This window comes from Salmo salar, chromosome 01 (assembly GCF_965601325.2).
Source record: "Salmo salar chromosome 01, fSalSal1, whole genome shotgun sequence".
NCBI classification, from domain to species: Eukaryota; Metazoa; Chordata; class Actinopteri; order Salmoniformes; family Salmonidae; genus Salmo; species Salmo salar.
This window is the reverse complement of record NC_138291.1, coordinates 178906091-178924133: the sequence shown is the minus strand read 5'-3', so window position 1 is coordinate 178924133 and position 18043 is coordinate 178906091. Positions and strand designations below refer to the sequence as shown.

At 40.8% G+C, this 18043-nt stretch overlaps 2 protein-coding genes across 4 annotated transcripts; both read left to right on the top strand.

Moving 5' to 3' along the window:
- Positions 1-726: 726 nt before the first annotated feature.
- Positions 727-8487, top strand: LOC100195197 (syncoilin, intermediate filament protein). Of its 2 annotated transcripts, XR_014381815.1 has the most exons (16): positions 727-942; positions 1438-1520; positions 1653-1718; positions 1808-1900; positions 2177-2266; positions 2445-2523; positions 3144-3214; positions 3347-3433; positions 3659-3880; positions 4449-4648; positions 4855-4990; positions 5235-5348; positions 5747-5878; positions 6149-6280; positions 6550-7246; positions 7660-8487. XR_014381815.1 is itself a non-coding variant. In NM_001140226.1 (15 exons), exons 1-15 carry the CDS (start codon positions 900-902, stop codon positions 6679-6681), a joined length of 1680 nt encoding a protein of 559 aa, NP_001133698.1. In that variant the 5' UTR covers positions 822-899; the 3' UTR covers positions 6682-7601. The 2 variants fall into 2 exon arrangements, 1 of the variants encoding a protein (NP_001133698.1); NM_001140226.1 differs by lacking the exon at positions 7660-8487 and having other exon boundaries at positions 822-942; positions 6550-7601.
- Positions 8488-11159: 2672 nt separating this feature from the next.
- On the top strand, positions 11160-18043 carry LOC145850137 (asparagine--tRNA ligase, cytoplasmic-like). 2 transcript variants are annotated; one of them, XM_082956930.1, is made up of 15 exons: positions 11160-11363; positions 11875-11957; positions 12090-12155; positions 12245-12337; positions 12614-12703; positions 12882-12960; positions 13581-13651; positions 13784-13870; positions 14096-14317; positions 14886-15085; positions 15292-15427; positions 15672-15785; positions 16184-16315; positions 16586-16761; positions 16987-18043. In XM_082956930.1, exons 1-15 carry the CDS (start codon positions 11321-11323, stop codon positions 17042-17044), a joined length of 1650 nt encoding a protein of 549 aa, XP_082813056.1. In that variant the 5' UTR covers positions 11160-11320; the 3' UTR covers positions 17045-18043. The 2 variants fall into 2 exon arrangements, with proteins under 2 accessions (XP_082813056.1, XP_082813046.1); XM_082956920.1 differs by having other exon boundaries at positions 11161-11363; positions 16586-16717.

Sequence of the window (18043 nt, the reverse complement as noted above, 5' to 3'; positions counted from 1 at the left end):
TTCTTCTTTTGCCTTGTTGTAGTGTATGGAATACTACATTTACCCATTTGGGTCACTGTAAGTACTTATTCTTAATGTATGCAGCTTGATATGTTTTATTAATGATAACATTTGGCTCAATAAGGGGAAATATATTTGACTGAAATTCTGAGTTTATTTCTGGTGCTTTACAAGACTCTTATATGAAATACATACTTGATCTGATGTATCTACTCTTCTTTTTTGTGATACAGTTGTATGAGAAACTGCACAGGGGTAAAGTTGAACCGCATCCCACTGATCACATGACTGAAGACTTGGAAATTAACGAGACCCATACTAAAAATGTGAACTTCTCAAAGTGATCCATAGCTGTTGTATTCATCCAGTCCGGATGAATTATGAGATGAATTTATTATTCACAGCCACAGAGGCATTTTTCCATTGGAAGATTGGTTCTATAATATTTCAAGCATTATTAACAAAAATGTATTGATAAAAAAAATGGAAGCAACGTTTTTGTCTTTTCTTTTGTAGTTGTCACATGCACAGGGTGCCCTAGGTGTAAAACAGTACAGTGAAATGCTTAATTTGCGAGCTCTTTACATGATGCAATGGGTTGAATTAACAATGAAATAAGCATGAATCATATCTAGCCACATCTCTCGAGCCATAAACCACACCGTATTGGTCCTTTCATCATTTCAGGGCGGAACGACAATGAATGGCAGGGACTGGGTACGAATCCACGTTCAATTTACTGCACACTGTAACCAATCACCGTTCACGATCTATGCGGAAATTGTATGCACCATACGCATGCGCACAAACACCAACGAGAGCAGGTTCATATTCGTATTATTATTAGCTAGCTAGTAATCCGTTAAAATATACACATTTTATACAATTTCTACGTGGGTATGGCAGAGGAGGTAACGAAAACCACAGGCGGACTCTCAGTGGGTAAGTAGATAACATGGCTAGGTAATTTACAACCATTGTAACAATGATGAACTCATGCGATGTGTTGCATCAGACCGGTGTTGCTAGCTAGCTTTCATAGCACCAATGTCATGACTTAAAAAATTTTAAAAATCATTGCATAGCTCAAGCTTATCTTGACTGTCTAGTTAGTTAAAACAAGTTAAGCTTACTACGCATCGGTGTGAGCTCTACTTTCGTTTGAGCTTTTTTTCCTCCATTTCTGTCGTCCCTGTACCCAAGCATGTGGTAACATGTCTGTCACGCTCCTGTTATCTAGCCAACGAGCATCTTGCCTAGCTAGCATAATCACTGTCATGCTTCATCAGATCTCCAACCTTTGGGTGGGTGAAATAGGCTGCATAGTGGGGTGTTGAATACAGGAGTTTTCATCATGAATGACCATGTCAAACTAGGTTTAGTTAGTTGAAATAACACATTCAGAATCAAGTGTTGAGTTGTTTCCACTTCTTCCAGGTGGGCTGTATGTGTCTGACAAAGAAGGAAATGACCAGGATGGTGATGGAACAGAGCAGAAGCCTTTCAAGACCTCATTGAGGGTAAGATGAATCAGTGTTGTGTACACCTATTTGTGTTTAATTATGACTCCATCCAACAGAACTGATATGTCTACGCATCTTTGAATCAATCAAAATTAAGTGAATTGCTATAACAACTATTTGATTTCAAAGGCTTTGACATTTGCTGGAAAGGAGCCATTCCCCACCATCTATGTGGACTCTCAGAAGGACGGAGAGGTACATAGTTAGAAGCATTGAAAACGAAGTCGTTTGGTTTCACTTTCATTTGGTTTCACGTTCTGATTTAGTTTCCCCTATTTCTCTAGCGTTGGGCAGTGATCTCCAAGACGCAGATGAAAAATGTGATGAAGGTATTTGCTAGAGAGCAGATGAAGAGCGACTCCAAAGACAAAAAGGAGGTATGTGGGAGAGGCGGCAGTGTGGGGAAATAGTCTGAGGCATGTTCATTCCAAATGGAACCCTATTCCCTATATAGGAACCCTATTTCCTATACTTCTGGTCAAAAGTAGTGCACTTTGTAGGGAATAGGGTTCCTTTTGGGATGCCACTTTTATAATTATTCACACAGTCTCATATTTGGCCATAAACTGTTGTGGCTATCAGTAAAATATTCACAGGCAGCAGTATCCCATGTGAGCTACTATTTATAAGTTATTTTCAACGTTGATTTAAAGGCAGAGGATTCTGAGAGACGAGAGAAGAACCTGGAAGATGCTAAGAAAATCACCATTGAGAATGACTCAAGCCTTCCAGAGCCCAAAACGGTCAGATCCACTATATTCTCTTTTGTCAGCATCCTGTGAAATTCATCTTTGTATGTTTTGTATTGTTTAAAAAGGATTAAAACAAATACAAATAAAAAGTCACGTTTGGAAATAAGAATCACATCTTTATCTTCCATTGTGTTGAATTCTAGAAATGTAATCAACCCTTTCCCAACAGGTGAAAATCTATCAGCTGGAGCCTCTCCGGGGGGAGAGAGTGAAGGTGTTTGGCTGGGTGCACCGAATGAGAAAACAAGGTGAGGATTGTTAGTTAATGTGTGTCTAACCCAGCAGTTGTCAGCATGCCACAACACTGTAACTAGATTATAACATACAGGTTGTTAACTAACAGTATATGCTCAGGATACAGTCAACACAACACCCTCTGAGTTTCCTATTTACTACAGCAGGGATCATCAACTAGATTCAGCCGCGGGACCATTTATTTCTGGTCAGGGGCCGGAACATTATTACAAATAATTTGGAGACTGCAAATTGAACGCAACAATCTCAAACCGATATAATATTTGACTAAATAGTTCAAACCTTTCTTCCATTTGTAAACAATCACGTTATTTATTATGCGTGCGAATACTTGAACAGATTTACACAATCACTTGAAGCTGATTTCCTGGTGTTTTGTACTGTTTTATGTCCAACAATGAAAATTCCCCCAAAAACCAACATGGGGGGAATAAAACCACTGGTCCTCCAGCTAGAGAATCCAGCACTACAGACTTATTTGGAGTGCTTTGTTGGCAGCTGGATGAGAGGGGCTTCATGGCTCATAGTGTGTTTTATTATTCTCTTTATTTTGTATTTGACCATTATTTTACCAGGTAAGTTGATTGAGAACATATTGTCATTCTCTTGCTAGGAAAGAACCTGCTGTTCATCGTGCTGAGAGATGGAACTGGTTTCCTGCAGTGTGTTCTCAACGATAAATTGGTAAAAAAAAAAATACAAAAATCTCTTAAATAAATGTGTTCATTTCTTTCTTTTATTACAAAATGGAATAATATGCTTTCTTTTATTTTTTTCTCATTTGTTAAATTCGTTTTGTTTTTGTCACCATTATAGTGTCAGTGTTATAATGCCCTGGTGCTGTCCACTGAAAGCACAGTGGCTCTGTATGGGACAGTGAAGCAAGTACCTGAGGGAAAGCAGGTACAGATTTTTCACTTACTTACTTTAATTACCCACATTAAACTGTAATATTTTCCTTCAAACCTTGTTTTATTTTTTTTGGCCCAGGACTAGGCCCAATCTGGTTCTGGGAAAACTGTCCCTTTTTAACTCTGAATCTAATTCATGTATTAAATGGTTTGTTATTTTCTTGTTAGAGCTATGACTGACTAGGATGTCCTCTCTCCTCTCTTCCTCCTTCTCCAGGCCCCTGGTGGTCATGAGCTGCACTGTGACTTCTGGGAGCTGGTGGGTCTGGCGCCAGCTGGAGGAGCTGACAACCTGCTGAACATGGAGTCTGATGTTGACGTTCAGCTCAACAACAGACACATGATGATCCGTGGGGAGAACGTGTCCAAGATACTCCGGATCCGCTCCACTGTCACACAGTGTTTCAGGGATCACTTCTTCAACCGTGGATACTATGAGGTAAGAGTGGGTACACTGTACAAACGTCCTCTGTTTGAGCTCTTTGAAGCTTAAAACCACCTAAATAAATAGAACATAGAATAGTAATATACAGATGCAGTCAAATATATTCTCACCTTTGCGTAATTCACAATTTCTTCTAAAATAAGTTGAACTTGAAAAAATGTGGTGTTTACACATATTTGATTGATTTAAAACTGCACAGGACCAAGAGAAACACTAAATCACAACTGAAATTGAGATTTTTTTTCTCTTCAAGGGGAAAAAAATGTCCTGGACTAAAGTATTCAACATTAAAATGTTATTTGGTTGGAGGCCATGATTCTGGTTTAATGTGTAATTTATCTGGTATGTGGTAAATTGCAGGTGCCTATTATCTGTCGGATTTATAAAATTGTACTGAAACGGCCTGTTTCCATCACTGCTGTTGTGATTTATCGTTTAATGTGACTTGATTCACAAAATGGATGGCAATGTGGTTAGTGGGAAGCCATGAATCTTGAATTGTATATTTTCAGCCTTGTGCGTGTATGTCTAAATCTCTGATTTTGTATTTGTTCCCCCAAAGATCACCCCACCCACTCTGGTGCAGACCCAGGTGGAGGGAGGTTCCACCCTGTTCAACCTGAACTACTTTGGGGAGGAGGCGTTCCTGACCCAGTCCTCTCAGCTCTACCTGGAGACCTGCATCCCTGCTCTGGGAGACACCTTCTGTATCGCTCAGTCCTACCGCGCAGAGCAGTCCCGCACCCGCAGGCACCTGTCTGAGTGAGTGCTGGAATTGTTTTATTTTGCTGTTTCAAATTGGAGTCATTCTGATAGCAAAACATGACCTTAGGAAACCCTCTATTTGTTTTATTTATACAGGTTAGTTTCACTGACAACCTATTCTTCAACAGACACTTTCTAGTGTTTAACATAGTATAACTACATACTATAGGGCACTCTGCCTCTGCTTCTCATCCCTTGTGTAGGTACACTCACATAGAGGCAGAGTGCCCCTTCATGACCTATGAGGACCTACTGAGCAGGCTGGAGGATCTGGTGTGTGATGTGGTGGACAGAGTCCTGAAGTCTCCTGCTGCTTCTCTACTCTACCAAGTCAACCCTGTACGTCTGACGTCTCATTGGCCGCTATTAGTTATCTCTGTTTGACTCCCTCTCCCCTTCTCTCTCGTAGTCTTGTTCCCTGAGACGGATGTATTCTTAAAGGGTTTATCTTGAAAGAATGTTTCCTTTTTAAGATTCAAGTTTCCTTGACCTTTTTTAGAATCCTTGTGTGGTGGTGAAAGGCTAAACATGAGAATAGCACAGTACTAATGTGGCCTGTCCTTTTCCTTTCCATCTTCTCCAGGACTTCAAGCCCCCCAAGAGGCCCTTCAAGAGGATTAACTACTCAGATGCCATCATCTGGCTGAAGGAGCATGACATCAAAAAGGATGATGGGACATACTATGAGTTCGGAGAGGTACATTTGACTATGAATAAATGACATTTGATAAATGGTTTAGGGTCGGCATGTACCACTGTCAATTATAATCACTCCATCTATTCACTATCTCCCTCAGAAATAATATTTGGACAGTGTCGACCTGTGGTTGTTTGCTGACATTTTTAGGACCGGTTTTCAGGACACAGATTGAGCCTAGTCCTGGACTACATATTACTTTCAAAGGAGAATCTGTTGAACCAGCTTTTGAGTCCATAACTTAATCTGTTTCCAGGAAACTGACGTAAAGAGAAAAGCGGAATGTCCGCTCGGTGTTTAGCTACTCCATCAATGTATTATTGTTCAGTGGATCTTCTCTTCGTCCAGCTCCTGTTATTGTGATGTGTTATAAAACCTTCTCCCTCCTTTTGTTTCAGGACATCCCAGAGGCCCCAGAGAGGCTGATGACTGATGCCATCGGTGAGACCATCCTGCTGTGCCGCTTCCCTGCTGAGATCAAGTCCTTCTACATGCAGCGCTGTCCTGAGGACCGACGCCTCACTGAGTCGGTGAGTCACTGACCAGCAGAGAGCTTACATCACGGAAACCATGACCTGAAAAACCACACCTCAGAGAAGCCATCATGAACCTTACCCAGGGCCTGATTAAAAAATGTCTCTGGGTTCTGATCTGAGATCAGTTTTGTCCTGTTAGATAATAATGAATAAGAATATGGACAGGGGGGGAGCTGATTCTAGATCAGGACTCTTTCTCTGAGAGGCTTTTTGAATATGGGCCCTGAAAGACATCCTCATTGTCCCTGCTGCTCCTCTCCCCAGGTGGATGTGCTGATGCCTAATGTTGGAGAGATAGTAGGAGGGTCTATGAGGATCTGGGATGCTGAGGAACTGCTGGAGGGATACAAGAGGGAAGGCATTGACCCAGCCCCTTACTATTGGTACACTGACCAGGTATGTACATCTACCCAACCCTCTAATACTGGTACACTGACCAGGTATGTACTCAGCCAGGAAGAGAAAATCAGACCTGTAAATCTTATTAATGATTTCAGGAAAAATACACAAGGGGGTGTTCTTCATTGCGATTTTAGTATGGCAGTTGGGGTCATAGGTTAGACACCCTAGTGTTTCCAGAAATGTTTTATGAAAATAAATAGAGAATCTGTTAGACATTTTTGATGGTGTGTTTCCTTAATAATGTCAACATTTGTGTCTTCCAGAGGAAGTATGGGACCTGTCCCCATGGTGGCTACGGGCTGGGCCTGGAGAGGTTCCTAACCTGGCTGCTGAACAGACACCACATCAGAGACGTGTGTCTCTATCCCCGCTTCATCCAGCGCTGCCGACCCTGAACTACCAACTACCCTGCCCCCTGCTGGAGATGGATCACACTGCCTTTCAAGAGACCAAGAATCAAATCAAATGAAATTGTATTTTGTCAGATGCGCTGAACAGGTGTAGACCTTAGCTTGAAATGCTTACTTACAAGCCTTTAACCAACAATGCAGTTCAATAAATAGATTTAAGAAAATATTTACTAAATAAACTTAAAAAAATCTAATCAATCACAAGGTAACACATGCTAACTATGTATTTTGACCATCAAAGGCCCTTACTAATTTGGTCTGACCTTGAGACTTTTTGAGGTCATGTTAGGGTTTTAAATAGTTTCTCATGTTCAGGGAAAATATATTTCACATACATTGAAATGAATGACCAATGAACATCAGGGAGAATTTGAAAGAGAATGCCTTCAATCACCATCCTGCATTGTTCAAAAGTTGTTTTGGTTTCACAGACTCAAGGGTCCAAGAATCGAAGAAGAGGTGGCAAGGAGAAAGACAGGAGTTGTTGAAATTCCCTTTTTTCCTTAAAAAGGATCCTGCAACTAATGTAAAAGGAATGCAAGCCAGTGATGTAAGTTATTTGTAGGGCATCTTTGTTATGAATTAGGCTGTGGTTCTGGTGGGGGTTTCATATATTGGCATTGAGTATGGGGCATCACCATTTTAAAATGTTTTATCACTTAGAAAACACTTAGTTTTTTCACATTTATCAAATTAGGCCCAATACACACTTCATTTGTAGTCTTTGCTCACTCAGATTAGCGGCCTACTTAGCCAGGTTCAGTAGATTTTACTGATATATTTATGAGAAAAAATAAGAAACCCACACACTGCTCTTGCTACTATCACTGCTCTTTATTACGTTTTATCAAATATAACAATGTGCATTTCATAAATATTCTAATAAAGTGTGCACATAAAAAGTATTAAACATGTCTGTAAAACGTGTGTAGAAAAGAAACGAACAGAAATACTCCATTACAGGGGGACAGCTTCCACCATGAGCAATTAAAAAGAGGACTTCCAAGAAGCCAGTTTTTCAGACTGCGCCGTATATGCCACTCCACAGAGGATTATCTAGAAAAAGAAGCGGAGATGCGCAGTAGGTTTCTAAGAAGAGGCTACTGTCGACAATGTGTGAATGAAGCTCTTAATTTGGCATTAGGGAAAACATGAGATGAACTGCTACTAAAAAAAGACCCACTAAAGCTAAAGAACACGCTGTATTGTTGATTTGATTTTGTTCACCACCCCATACACTTTTGAACTCGCGTAAAGTGGGAGATGCTGTCAAGAAACCCTGGTATGTTTTATCATCGGACCCAGCTTTGCCAGCTGAATTTAAGAATCCACAATTTATTGTATATATAAGAGGTCGCAATTTAGGCATTAAATTGTTCCATGCCAACTGCCAGCCACAAAAGAAAACGAGCCAGTCTCTTTCATGCCCTCTTCTGAATGGTAGCTATAAATGCAGAGGTCGCGCACAGTGCAACAATATGATGAAGTGTGAATATTTCTCCCACATACAGGAAACGATTCCAAATTAAATGACATTTCTAACTTTAGATTTTGTGGCATAAAGAAAGTTAAGATATCAGACAAGGGGAGGTGATATAAATAATATTCTGAGTAAAATACAATGTTTTTGGATTTTGACCCTCCAGACATGATTTCCTAAAGGTCTTAATGATGAAATGCCTATGTATGTTATGGTGTAAATGTGAACATGAATTAATGCCTCCATTTCAGATTACTTTGACGTTTTTCTTACGCTGTTCCCAATGATTTATAAAAACTAGCTTGATGGGTTGATGTCCTCATTGTGGTTTTACAGACGTGTTTAATACGTTTTATGTACACAACTTTATTAGAATAATTATGAAATTAACATTGTTATATTTGGTAAAACGTACTTATTTCCCACGATTCCAACCCCATTCGATGTGGGTGGAGCTATGTATACATAAGGGTGCTAATCATTTTTTCAAAACTCACAAAAGCTCTGACTAAGGCCTTGAGGTCGATACATAGAGCTTAATAAAAAGCAGTGATACTAGCCAGAGCAGTGATACTAGCCAGAGCAGTGATACTAGCCAGAGCAGTGATACTAGCCAGAGCAGTGAAACTAGCCAGAGCAGTGAAACTAGCCAGAGCAGTGATACTAGCAGTGATACTAACCAGAGCAGTGAAACTAACTAGAGCAGTGATACTAACTAGAGCAGTGATACTAACTAGAGCAGTGATACTAGCCAGAGCAGTGATACTAGCCAGAGCAGTGATACTAGCCAGAGCAGTGATACTAGCCAGAGCAGTGATACTAACTAGAGCATTGATACTAGCCAGAGCAGTGATACTAGCAGTGATACTAGCCAGAGCAGTGATACTAGCCAGAGCAGTGATACTAGCCAGAGCAGTGATACTAGCCAGAGTAGTGATCATAGCCAGAGCAGTGATACTAGCCAGAGCAGTGATACTAACTAGAGCATTGATACTAGCCAGAGCAGTGAGACTATCAAGTGATACTAGCCAGAGCAGTGATACTAGCAGTGATACTAGCCAGAGCAGTGATACTAGCCAGAGCAGTGATACTAACTAGAGCATTGATACTAGCCAGAGCAGTGATACTAGCAGTGATACTAGCCAGAGCAGTGATACTAGCCAGAGCAGTGATACTAACTAGAGCAGTGATACTAGCCAGAGCAGTGATACTAACTAGAGCAGTGATACTAGCCAGAGCAGTGATACTAGCAGTGATACTAGCCAGAGCAGTGATACTAGCCAGAGCAGTGATACTAGCAGTGATACTAGCCAGAGCAGTGATACTAGCAGTGATACTAGCCAGAGCAGTGATACTAGCCAGAGCAGTGATACTAGCAGTGATACTAGCCAGAGCAGTGATACTAGCCAGAGCAGTGATACTAGCCAGAGTAGTGATACTAGCAGTGATACTAGCCAGAGCAGTGATACTAGCCAGAGCAGTGATACTAGCCAGAGCAGTGATACTAGCAGTGATACTTGCCAGAGCAGTGATACTAGCCAGAGCAGTGATACTAGCCAGAGCAGTGATACTAGCCAGAGTAGTGATACTAGCCAGAGTAGTGATACCAGCCAGAGCAGTGATACTAGCAGTGATACTAGCCAGAGCAGTGATACTAGCCAGAGCAGTGATACCAGCCAGAGCAGTGATACTAGCAGTGATACTAGCCAGAGCAGTGATACTAACCAGAGTAGTGATACTAGCAGTGATACTAGCCAGAGCAGTGATACTAGCCAGAGTAGTGATACTAGCAGTGATACTAGCCAGAGCAGTGATACTAGCCAGAGCAGTGATACTAGCCAGAGTAGTGATACTAGCAGTGATACTAGCCAGAGCAGTGATACTAGCCAGAGCAATGATACTAGCCAGAGCAGTGATACTAGCCAGAGTAGTGATACTAGCAGTGATACTAGCCAGAGCAGTGATACTAGCAGTGATACTAGCCAGAGCAGTGATACTAGCCAGAGCAGTGATACTAGCCAGAGCAGTGATGTGTGCAGTTTTTTTTCTTTCATCTGTTACCATGCACCTGCAAAAAAGATGGCTCAGGTTTGTGACTACCTTTTGAACTGATACATTTATGAAAACTGTTTAAGCACTTGCTAATGCATTAAAACGTTGGTTGACTTTTTCAACATTTCAGTATAAAGATGAAATGCCCCTGACATACTCCATGCTCTTTGAAAACACCATCTACATCGAAACATTCTTCTTTTGCCTTGTTGTAGTGTATGGAATACTACATTTACCCATTTGGGTCACTGTAAGTACTTATTCTTAATGTATGCAGCTTGATATGTTTTATTAATGATAACATTTGGCTCAATAAGGGGAAATATATTTGACTGAAATTCTGAGTTTATTTCTGGTGGTTTACAAGACTCTTATATGAAATACATACTTGATCTGATGTATCTACTCTTCTTTTTTGTGATACAGTTGTATGAGAAACTGCACAGGGGTAAAGTTGAACCGCATCCCACTGATCACATGACTGAAGACTTGGAAATTAACGAGACCCATACTAAAAATGTGAACTTCTCAAAGTGATCCATAGCTGTTGTATTCATCCAGTCCGGATGAATTATGAGATGAATTTATTATTCACAGCCACAGAGGCATTTTTCCATTGGAAGATTGGTTCTATAATATTTCAAGCATTATTAACAAAAATGTATTGATAAAAAAAATGGAAGCAACGTTTTTGTCTTTTCTTTTGTAGTTGTCACATGCACAGGGTGCCCTAGGTGTAAAACAGTACAGTGAAATGCTTAATTTGCGAGCTCTTTACATGATGCAATGGGTTGAATTAACAATGAAATAAGCATGAATCATATCTAGCCACATCTCTCGAGCCATAAACCACACCGTATTGGTCCTTTCATCATTTCAGGGCGGAACGACAATGAATGGCAGGGACTGGGTACGAATCCACGTTCAATTTACTGCACACTGTAACCAATCACCGTTCACGATCTATGCGGAAATTGTATGCACCATACGCATGCGCACAAACACCAACGAGAGCAGGTTCATATTCGTATTATTATTAGCTAGCTAGTAATCCGTTAAAATATACACATTTTATACAATTTCTACGTGGGTATGGCAGAGGAGGTAACGAAAACCACAGGCGGACTCTCAGTGGGTAAGTAGATAACATGGCTAGGTAATTTACAACCATTGTAACAATGATGAACTCATGCGATGTGTTGCATCAGACCGGTGTTGCTAGCTAGCTTTCATAGCACCAATGTCATGACTTAAAAAATTTTAAAAATCATTGCATAGCTCAAGCTTATCTTGACTGTCTAGTTAGTTAAAACAAGTTAAGCTTACTACGCATCGGTGTGAGCTCTACTTTCGTTTGAGCTTTTTTTCCTCCATTTCTGTCGTCCCTGTACCCAAGCATGTGGTAACATGTCTGTCACGCTCCTGTTATCTAGCCAACGAGCATCTTGCCTAGTTAGCATCTTGCCTAGCTAGCATAATCACTGTCATGCTTCATCAGATCTCCAACCTTTGGGTGGGTGAAATAGGCTGCATAGTGGGGTGTTGAATACAGGAGTTTTCATCATGAATGACCATGTCAAACTAGGTTTAGTTAGTTGAAATAACACATTCAGAATCAAGTGTTGAGTTGTTTCCACTTCTTCCAGGTGGGCTGTATGTGTCTGACAAAGAAGGAAATGACCAGGATGGTGATGGAACAGAGCAGAAGCCTTTCAAGACCTCATTGAGGGTAAGATGAATCAGTGTTGTGTACACCTATTTGTGTTTAATTATGACTCCATCCAACAGAACTGATATGTCTACGCATCTTTGAATCAATCAAAATTAAGTGAATTGCTATAACAACTATTTGATTTCAAAGGCTTTGACATTTGCTGGAAAGGAGCCATTCCCCACCATCTATGTGGACTCTCAGAAGGACGGAGAGGTACATAGTTAGAAGCATTGAAAACGAAGTCGTTTGGTTTCACTTTCATTTGGTTTCACGTTCTGATTTAGTTTCCCCTATTTCTCTAGCGTTGGGCAGTGATCTCCAAGACGCAGATGAAAAATGTGATGAAGGTATTTGCTAGAGAGCAGATGAAGAGCGACTCCAAAGACAAAAAGGAGGTATGTGGGAGAGGCGGCAGTGTGGGGAAATAGTCTGAGGCAGGTTCATTCCAAATGGAACCCTATTCCCTATATAGGAACCCTATTTCCTATACTTCTGGTCAAAAGTAGTGCACTTTGTAGGGAATAGGGTTCCTTTTGGGATGCCACTATTATAATTATTCACACAGTCTCATATTTGGCCATAAACTGTTGTGGCTATCAGTAAAATATTCACAGGCAGCAGTATCCCATGTGAGCTACTATTTATAAGTTATTTTCAACGTTGATTTAAAGGCAGAGGATTCTGAGAGACGAGAGAAGAACCTGGAAGATGCTAAGAAAATCACCATTGAGAATGACTCAAGCCTTCCAGAGCCCAAAACGGTCAGATCCACTATATTCTCTTTTGTCAGCATCCTGTGAAATTCATCTTTGTATGTTTTGTATTGTTTAAAAAGGATTAAAACAAATACAAATAAAAAGTCACGTTTGGAAATAAGAATCACATCTTTATCTTCCATTGTGTTGAATTCTAGAAATGTAATCAACCCTTTCCCAACAGGTGAAAATCTATCAGCTGGAGCCTCTCCGGGGGGAGAGAGTGAAGGTGTTTGGCTGGGTGCACCGAATGAGAAAACAAGGTGAGGATTGTTAGTTAATGTGTGTCTAACCCAGCAGTTGTCAGCATGCCACAACACTGTAACTAGATTATAACATACAGGTTGTTAACTAACAGTATATGCTCAGGATACAGTCAACACAACACCCTCTGAGTTTCCTATTTACTACAGCAGGGATCATCAACTAGATTCAGCCGCGGGACCATTTATTTCTGGTCAGGGGCCGGAACATTATTACAAATAATTTGGAGACTGCAAATTGAACGCAACAATCTCAAACCGATATAATATTTGACTAAATAGTTCAAACCTTTCTTCCATTTGTAAACAATCACGTTATTTATTATGCGTGCGAATACTTGAACAGATTTACACAATCACTTGAAGCTGATTTCCTGGTGTTTTGTACTGTTTTATGTCCAACAATGAAAATTCCCCCAAAAACCAACATGGGGGGAATAAAACCACTGGTCCTCCAGCTAGAGAATCCAGCACTACAGACTTATTTGGAGTGCTTTGTTGGCAGCTGGATGAGAGGGGCTTCATGGCTCATAGTGTGTTTTATTATTCTCTTTATTTTGTATTTGACCATTATTTTACCAGGTAAGTTGATTGAGAACATATTGTCATTCTCTTGCTAGGAAAGAACCTGCTGTTCATCGTGCTGAGAGATGGAACTGGTTTCCTGCAGTGTGTTCTCAACGATAAATTGGTAAAAAAAAAAATACAAAAATCTCTTAAATAAATGTGTTCATTTCTTTCTTTTATTACAAAATGGAATAATATGCTTTCTTTTATTTTTTTCTCATTTGTTAAATTCGTTTTGTTTTTGTCACCATTATAGTGTCAGTGTTATAATGCCCTGGTGCTGTCCACTGAAAGCACAGTGGCTCTGTATGGGACAGTGAAGCAAGTACCTGAGGGAAAGCAGGTACAGATTTTTCACTTACTTACTTTAATTACCCACATTAAACTGTAATATTTTCCTTCAAACCTTGTTTTATTTTTTTTGGCCCAGGACTAGGCCCAATCTGGTTCTGGGAAAACTGTCCCTTTTTAACTCTGAATCTAATTCATGTATTAAATGGTTTGTTATTTTCTTGTTAGAGCTATGACTGACTAGGATGTCCTCTCTCCTCTCTTCCTCCTTCTCCAGGCCCCTGGTGGTCATGAGCTGCACTGTGACTTCTGGGAGCTGGTGGGTCTGGCGCCAGCTGGAGGAGCTGACAACCTGCTGAACATGGAGTCTGATGTTGACGTTCAGCTCAACAACAGACACATGATGATCCGTGGGGAGAACGTGTCCAAGATACTCCGGATCCGCTCCACTGTCACACAGTGTTTCAGGGATCACTTCTTCAACCGTGGATACTATGAGGTAAGAGTGGGTACACTGTACAAACGTCCTCTGTTTGAGCTCTTTGAAGCTTAAAACCACCTAAATAAATAGAACATAGAATAGTAATATACAGATGCAGTCAAATATATTCTCACCTTTGCGTAATTCACAATTTCTTCTAAAATAAGTTGAACTTGAAAAAATGTGGTGTTTACACATATTTGATTGATTTAAAACTGCACAGGACCAAGAGAAACACTAAATCACAACTGAAATTGAGATTTTTTTTCTCTTCAAGGGGAAAAAAATGTCCTGGACTAAAGTATTCAACATTAAAATGTTATTTGGTTGGAGGCCATGATTCTGGTTTAATGTGTAATTTATCTGGTATGTGGTAAATTGCAGGTGCCTATTATCTGTCGGATTTATAAAATTGTACTGAAACGGCCTGTTTCCATCACTGCTGTTGTGATTTATCGTTTAATGTGACTTGATTCACAAAATGGATGGCAATGTGGTTAGTGGGAAGCCATGAATCTTGAATTGTATATTTTCAGCCTTGTGCGTGTATGTCTAAATCTCTGATTTTGTATTTGTTCCCCCAAAGATCACCCCACCCACTCTGGTGCAGACCCAGGTGGAGGGAGGTTCCACCCTGTTCAACCTGAACTACTTTGGGGAGGAGGCGTTCCTGACCCAGTCCTCTCAGCTCTACCTGGAGACCTGCATCCCTGCTCTGGGAGACACCTTCTGTATCGCTCAGTCCTACCGCGCAGAGCAGTCCCGCACCCGCAGGCACCTGTCTGAGTGAGTGCTGGAATTGTTTTATTTTGCTGTTTCAAATTGGAGTCATTCTGATAGCAAAACATGACCTTAGGAAACCCTCTATTTGTTTTATTTATACAGGTTAGTTTCACTGACAACCTATTCTTCAACAGACACTTTCTAGTGTTTAACATAGTATAACTACATACTATAGGGCACTCTGCCTCTGCTTCTCATCCCTTGTGTAGGTACACTCACATAGAGGCAGAGTGCCCCTTCATGACCTATGAGGACCTACTGAGCAGGCTGGAGGATCTGGTGTGTGATGTGGTGGACAGAGTCCTGAAGTCTCCTGCTGCTTCTCTACTCTACCAAGTCAACCCTGTACGTCTGACGTCTCATTGGCCGCTATTAGTTATCTCTGTTTGACTCCCTCTCCCCTTCTCTCTCGTAGTCTTGTTCCCTGAGACGGATGTATTCTTAAAGGGTTTATCTTGAAAGAATGTTTCCTTTTTAAGATTCAAGTTTCCTTGACCTTTTTTAGAATCCTTGTGTGGTGGTGAAAGGCTAAACATGAGAATAGCACAGTACTAATGTGGCCTGTCCTTTTCCTTTCCATCTTCTCCAGGACTTCAAGCCCCCCAAGAGGCCCTTCAAGAGGATTAACTACTCAGATGCCATCATCTGGCTGAAGGAGCATGACATCAAAAAGGATGATGGGACATACTATGAGTTCGGAGAGGTACATTTGACTATGAATAAATGACATTTGATAAATGGTTTAGGGTCGGCATGTACCACTGTCAATTATAATCACTCCATCTATTCACTATCTCCCTCAGAAATAATATTTGGACAGTGTCGACCTGTGGTTGTTTGCTGACATTTTTAGGACCGGTTTTCAGGACACAGATTGAGCCTAGTCCTGGACTACATATTACTTTCAAAGGAGAATCTGTTGAACCAGCTTTTGAGTCCATAACTTAATCTGTTTCCAGGAAACTGACGTAAAGAGAAAAGCGGAATGTCCGCTCGGTGTTTAGCTACTCCATCAATGTATTATTGTTCAGTGGATCTTCTCTTCGTCCAGCTCCTGTTATTGTGATGTGTTATAAAACCTTCTCCCTCCTTTTGTTTCAGGACATCCCAGAGGCCCCAGAGAGGCTGATGACTGATGCCATCGGTGAGACCATCCTGCTGTGCCGCTTCCCTGCTGAGATCAAGTCCTTCTACATGCAGCGCTGTCCTGAGGACCGACGCCTCACTGAGTCGGTGAGTCACTGACCAGCAGAGAGCTTACATCACGGAAACCATGACCTGAAAAACCACACCTCAGAGAAGCCATCATGAACCTTACCCAGGGCCTGATTAAAAAATGTCTCTGGGTTCTGATCTGAGATCAGTTTTGTCCTGTTAGATAATAATGAATAAGAATATGGACAGGGGGGGAGCTGATTCTAGATCAGGACTCTTTCTCTGAGAGGCTTTTTGAATATGGGCCCTGAAAGACATCCTCATTGTCCCTGCTGCTCCTCTCCCCAGGTGGATGTGCTGATGCCTAATGTTGGAGAGATAGTAGGAGGGTCTATGAGGATCTGGGATGCTGAGGAACTGCTGGAGGGATACAAGAGGGAAGGCATTGACCCAGCCCCTTACTACTGGTACACTGACCAGGTATGTACATCTACCCAACCCTCTAATACTGGTACACTGACCAGGTATGTACTCAGCCAGGAAGAGAAAATCAGACCTGTAAATCTTATTAATGATTTCAGGAAAAATACACAAGGGGGTGTTCTTCATTGCGATTTTAGTATGGCAGTTGGGGTCATAGGTTAGACACCCTAGTGTTTCCAGAAATGTTTTATGAAAATAAATAGAGAATCTGTTAGACATTTTTGATGGTGTGTTTCCTTAATAATGTCAACATTTGTGTCTTCCAGAGGAAGTATGGGACCTGTCCCCATGGTGGCTACGGGCTGGGCCTGGAGAGGTTCCTAACCTGGCTGCTGAACAGACACCACATCAGAGACGTGTGTCTCTATCCCCGCTTCATCCAGCGCTGCCGACCCTGAACTACCAACTACCCTGCCCCCTGCTGGAGATGGATCACACTGCCTTTCAAGAGACCAAGAATCAAATCAAATGAAATTGTATTTTGTCAGATGCGCTGAACAGGTGTAGACCTTAGCTTGAAATGCTTACTTACAAGCCTTTAACCAACAATGCAGTTCAATAAATAGATTTAAGAAAATATTTACTAAATAAACTTAAAAAAATCTAATCAATCACAAGGTAACACATGCTAACTATGTATTTTGACCATCAAAGGCCCTTACTAATTTGGTCTGACCTTGAGACTTTTTGAGGTCATGTTAGGGTTTTAAATAGTTTCTCATGTTCAGGGAAAATATATTTCACATACATTGAAATGAATGACCAATGAACATCAGGGAGAATTTGAAAGAGAATGCCTTCAATCACCATCCTGCATTGTTCAAAAGTTGTTTTGGTTTCACAGACTCAAGGGTCCAAGAATCGAAGAAGAGGTGGCAAGGAGAAAGACAGGAGTTGTTGAAATTCCCTTTTTTCCTTAAAAAGGATCCTGCAACTAATGTAAAAGGAATGCAAGCCAGTGATGTAAGTTATTTGTAGGGCATCTTTGTTATGAATTAGGCTGTGGTTCTGGTGGGGGTTTCATATATTGGCATTGAGTATGGGGCATCACCATTTTAAAATGTTTTATCACTTAGAAAACACTTAGTTTTTTCACATTTATCAAATTAGGCCCAATACACACTTCATTTGTAGTCTTTGCTCACTCAGATTAGCGGCCTACTTAGCCAGGTTCAGTAGATTTTACTGATATATTTATGAGAAAAAATAAGAAACCCACACACTGCTCTTGCTACTATCACTGCTCTTTATTACGTTTTATCAAATATAACAATGTGCATTTCATAAATATTCTAATAAAGTGTGCACATAAAAAGTATTAAA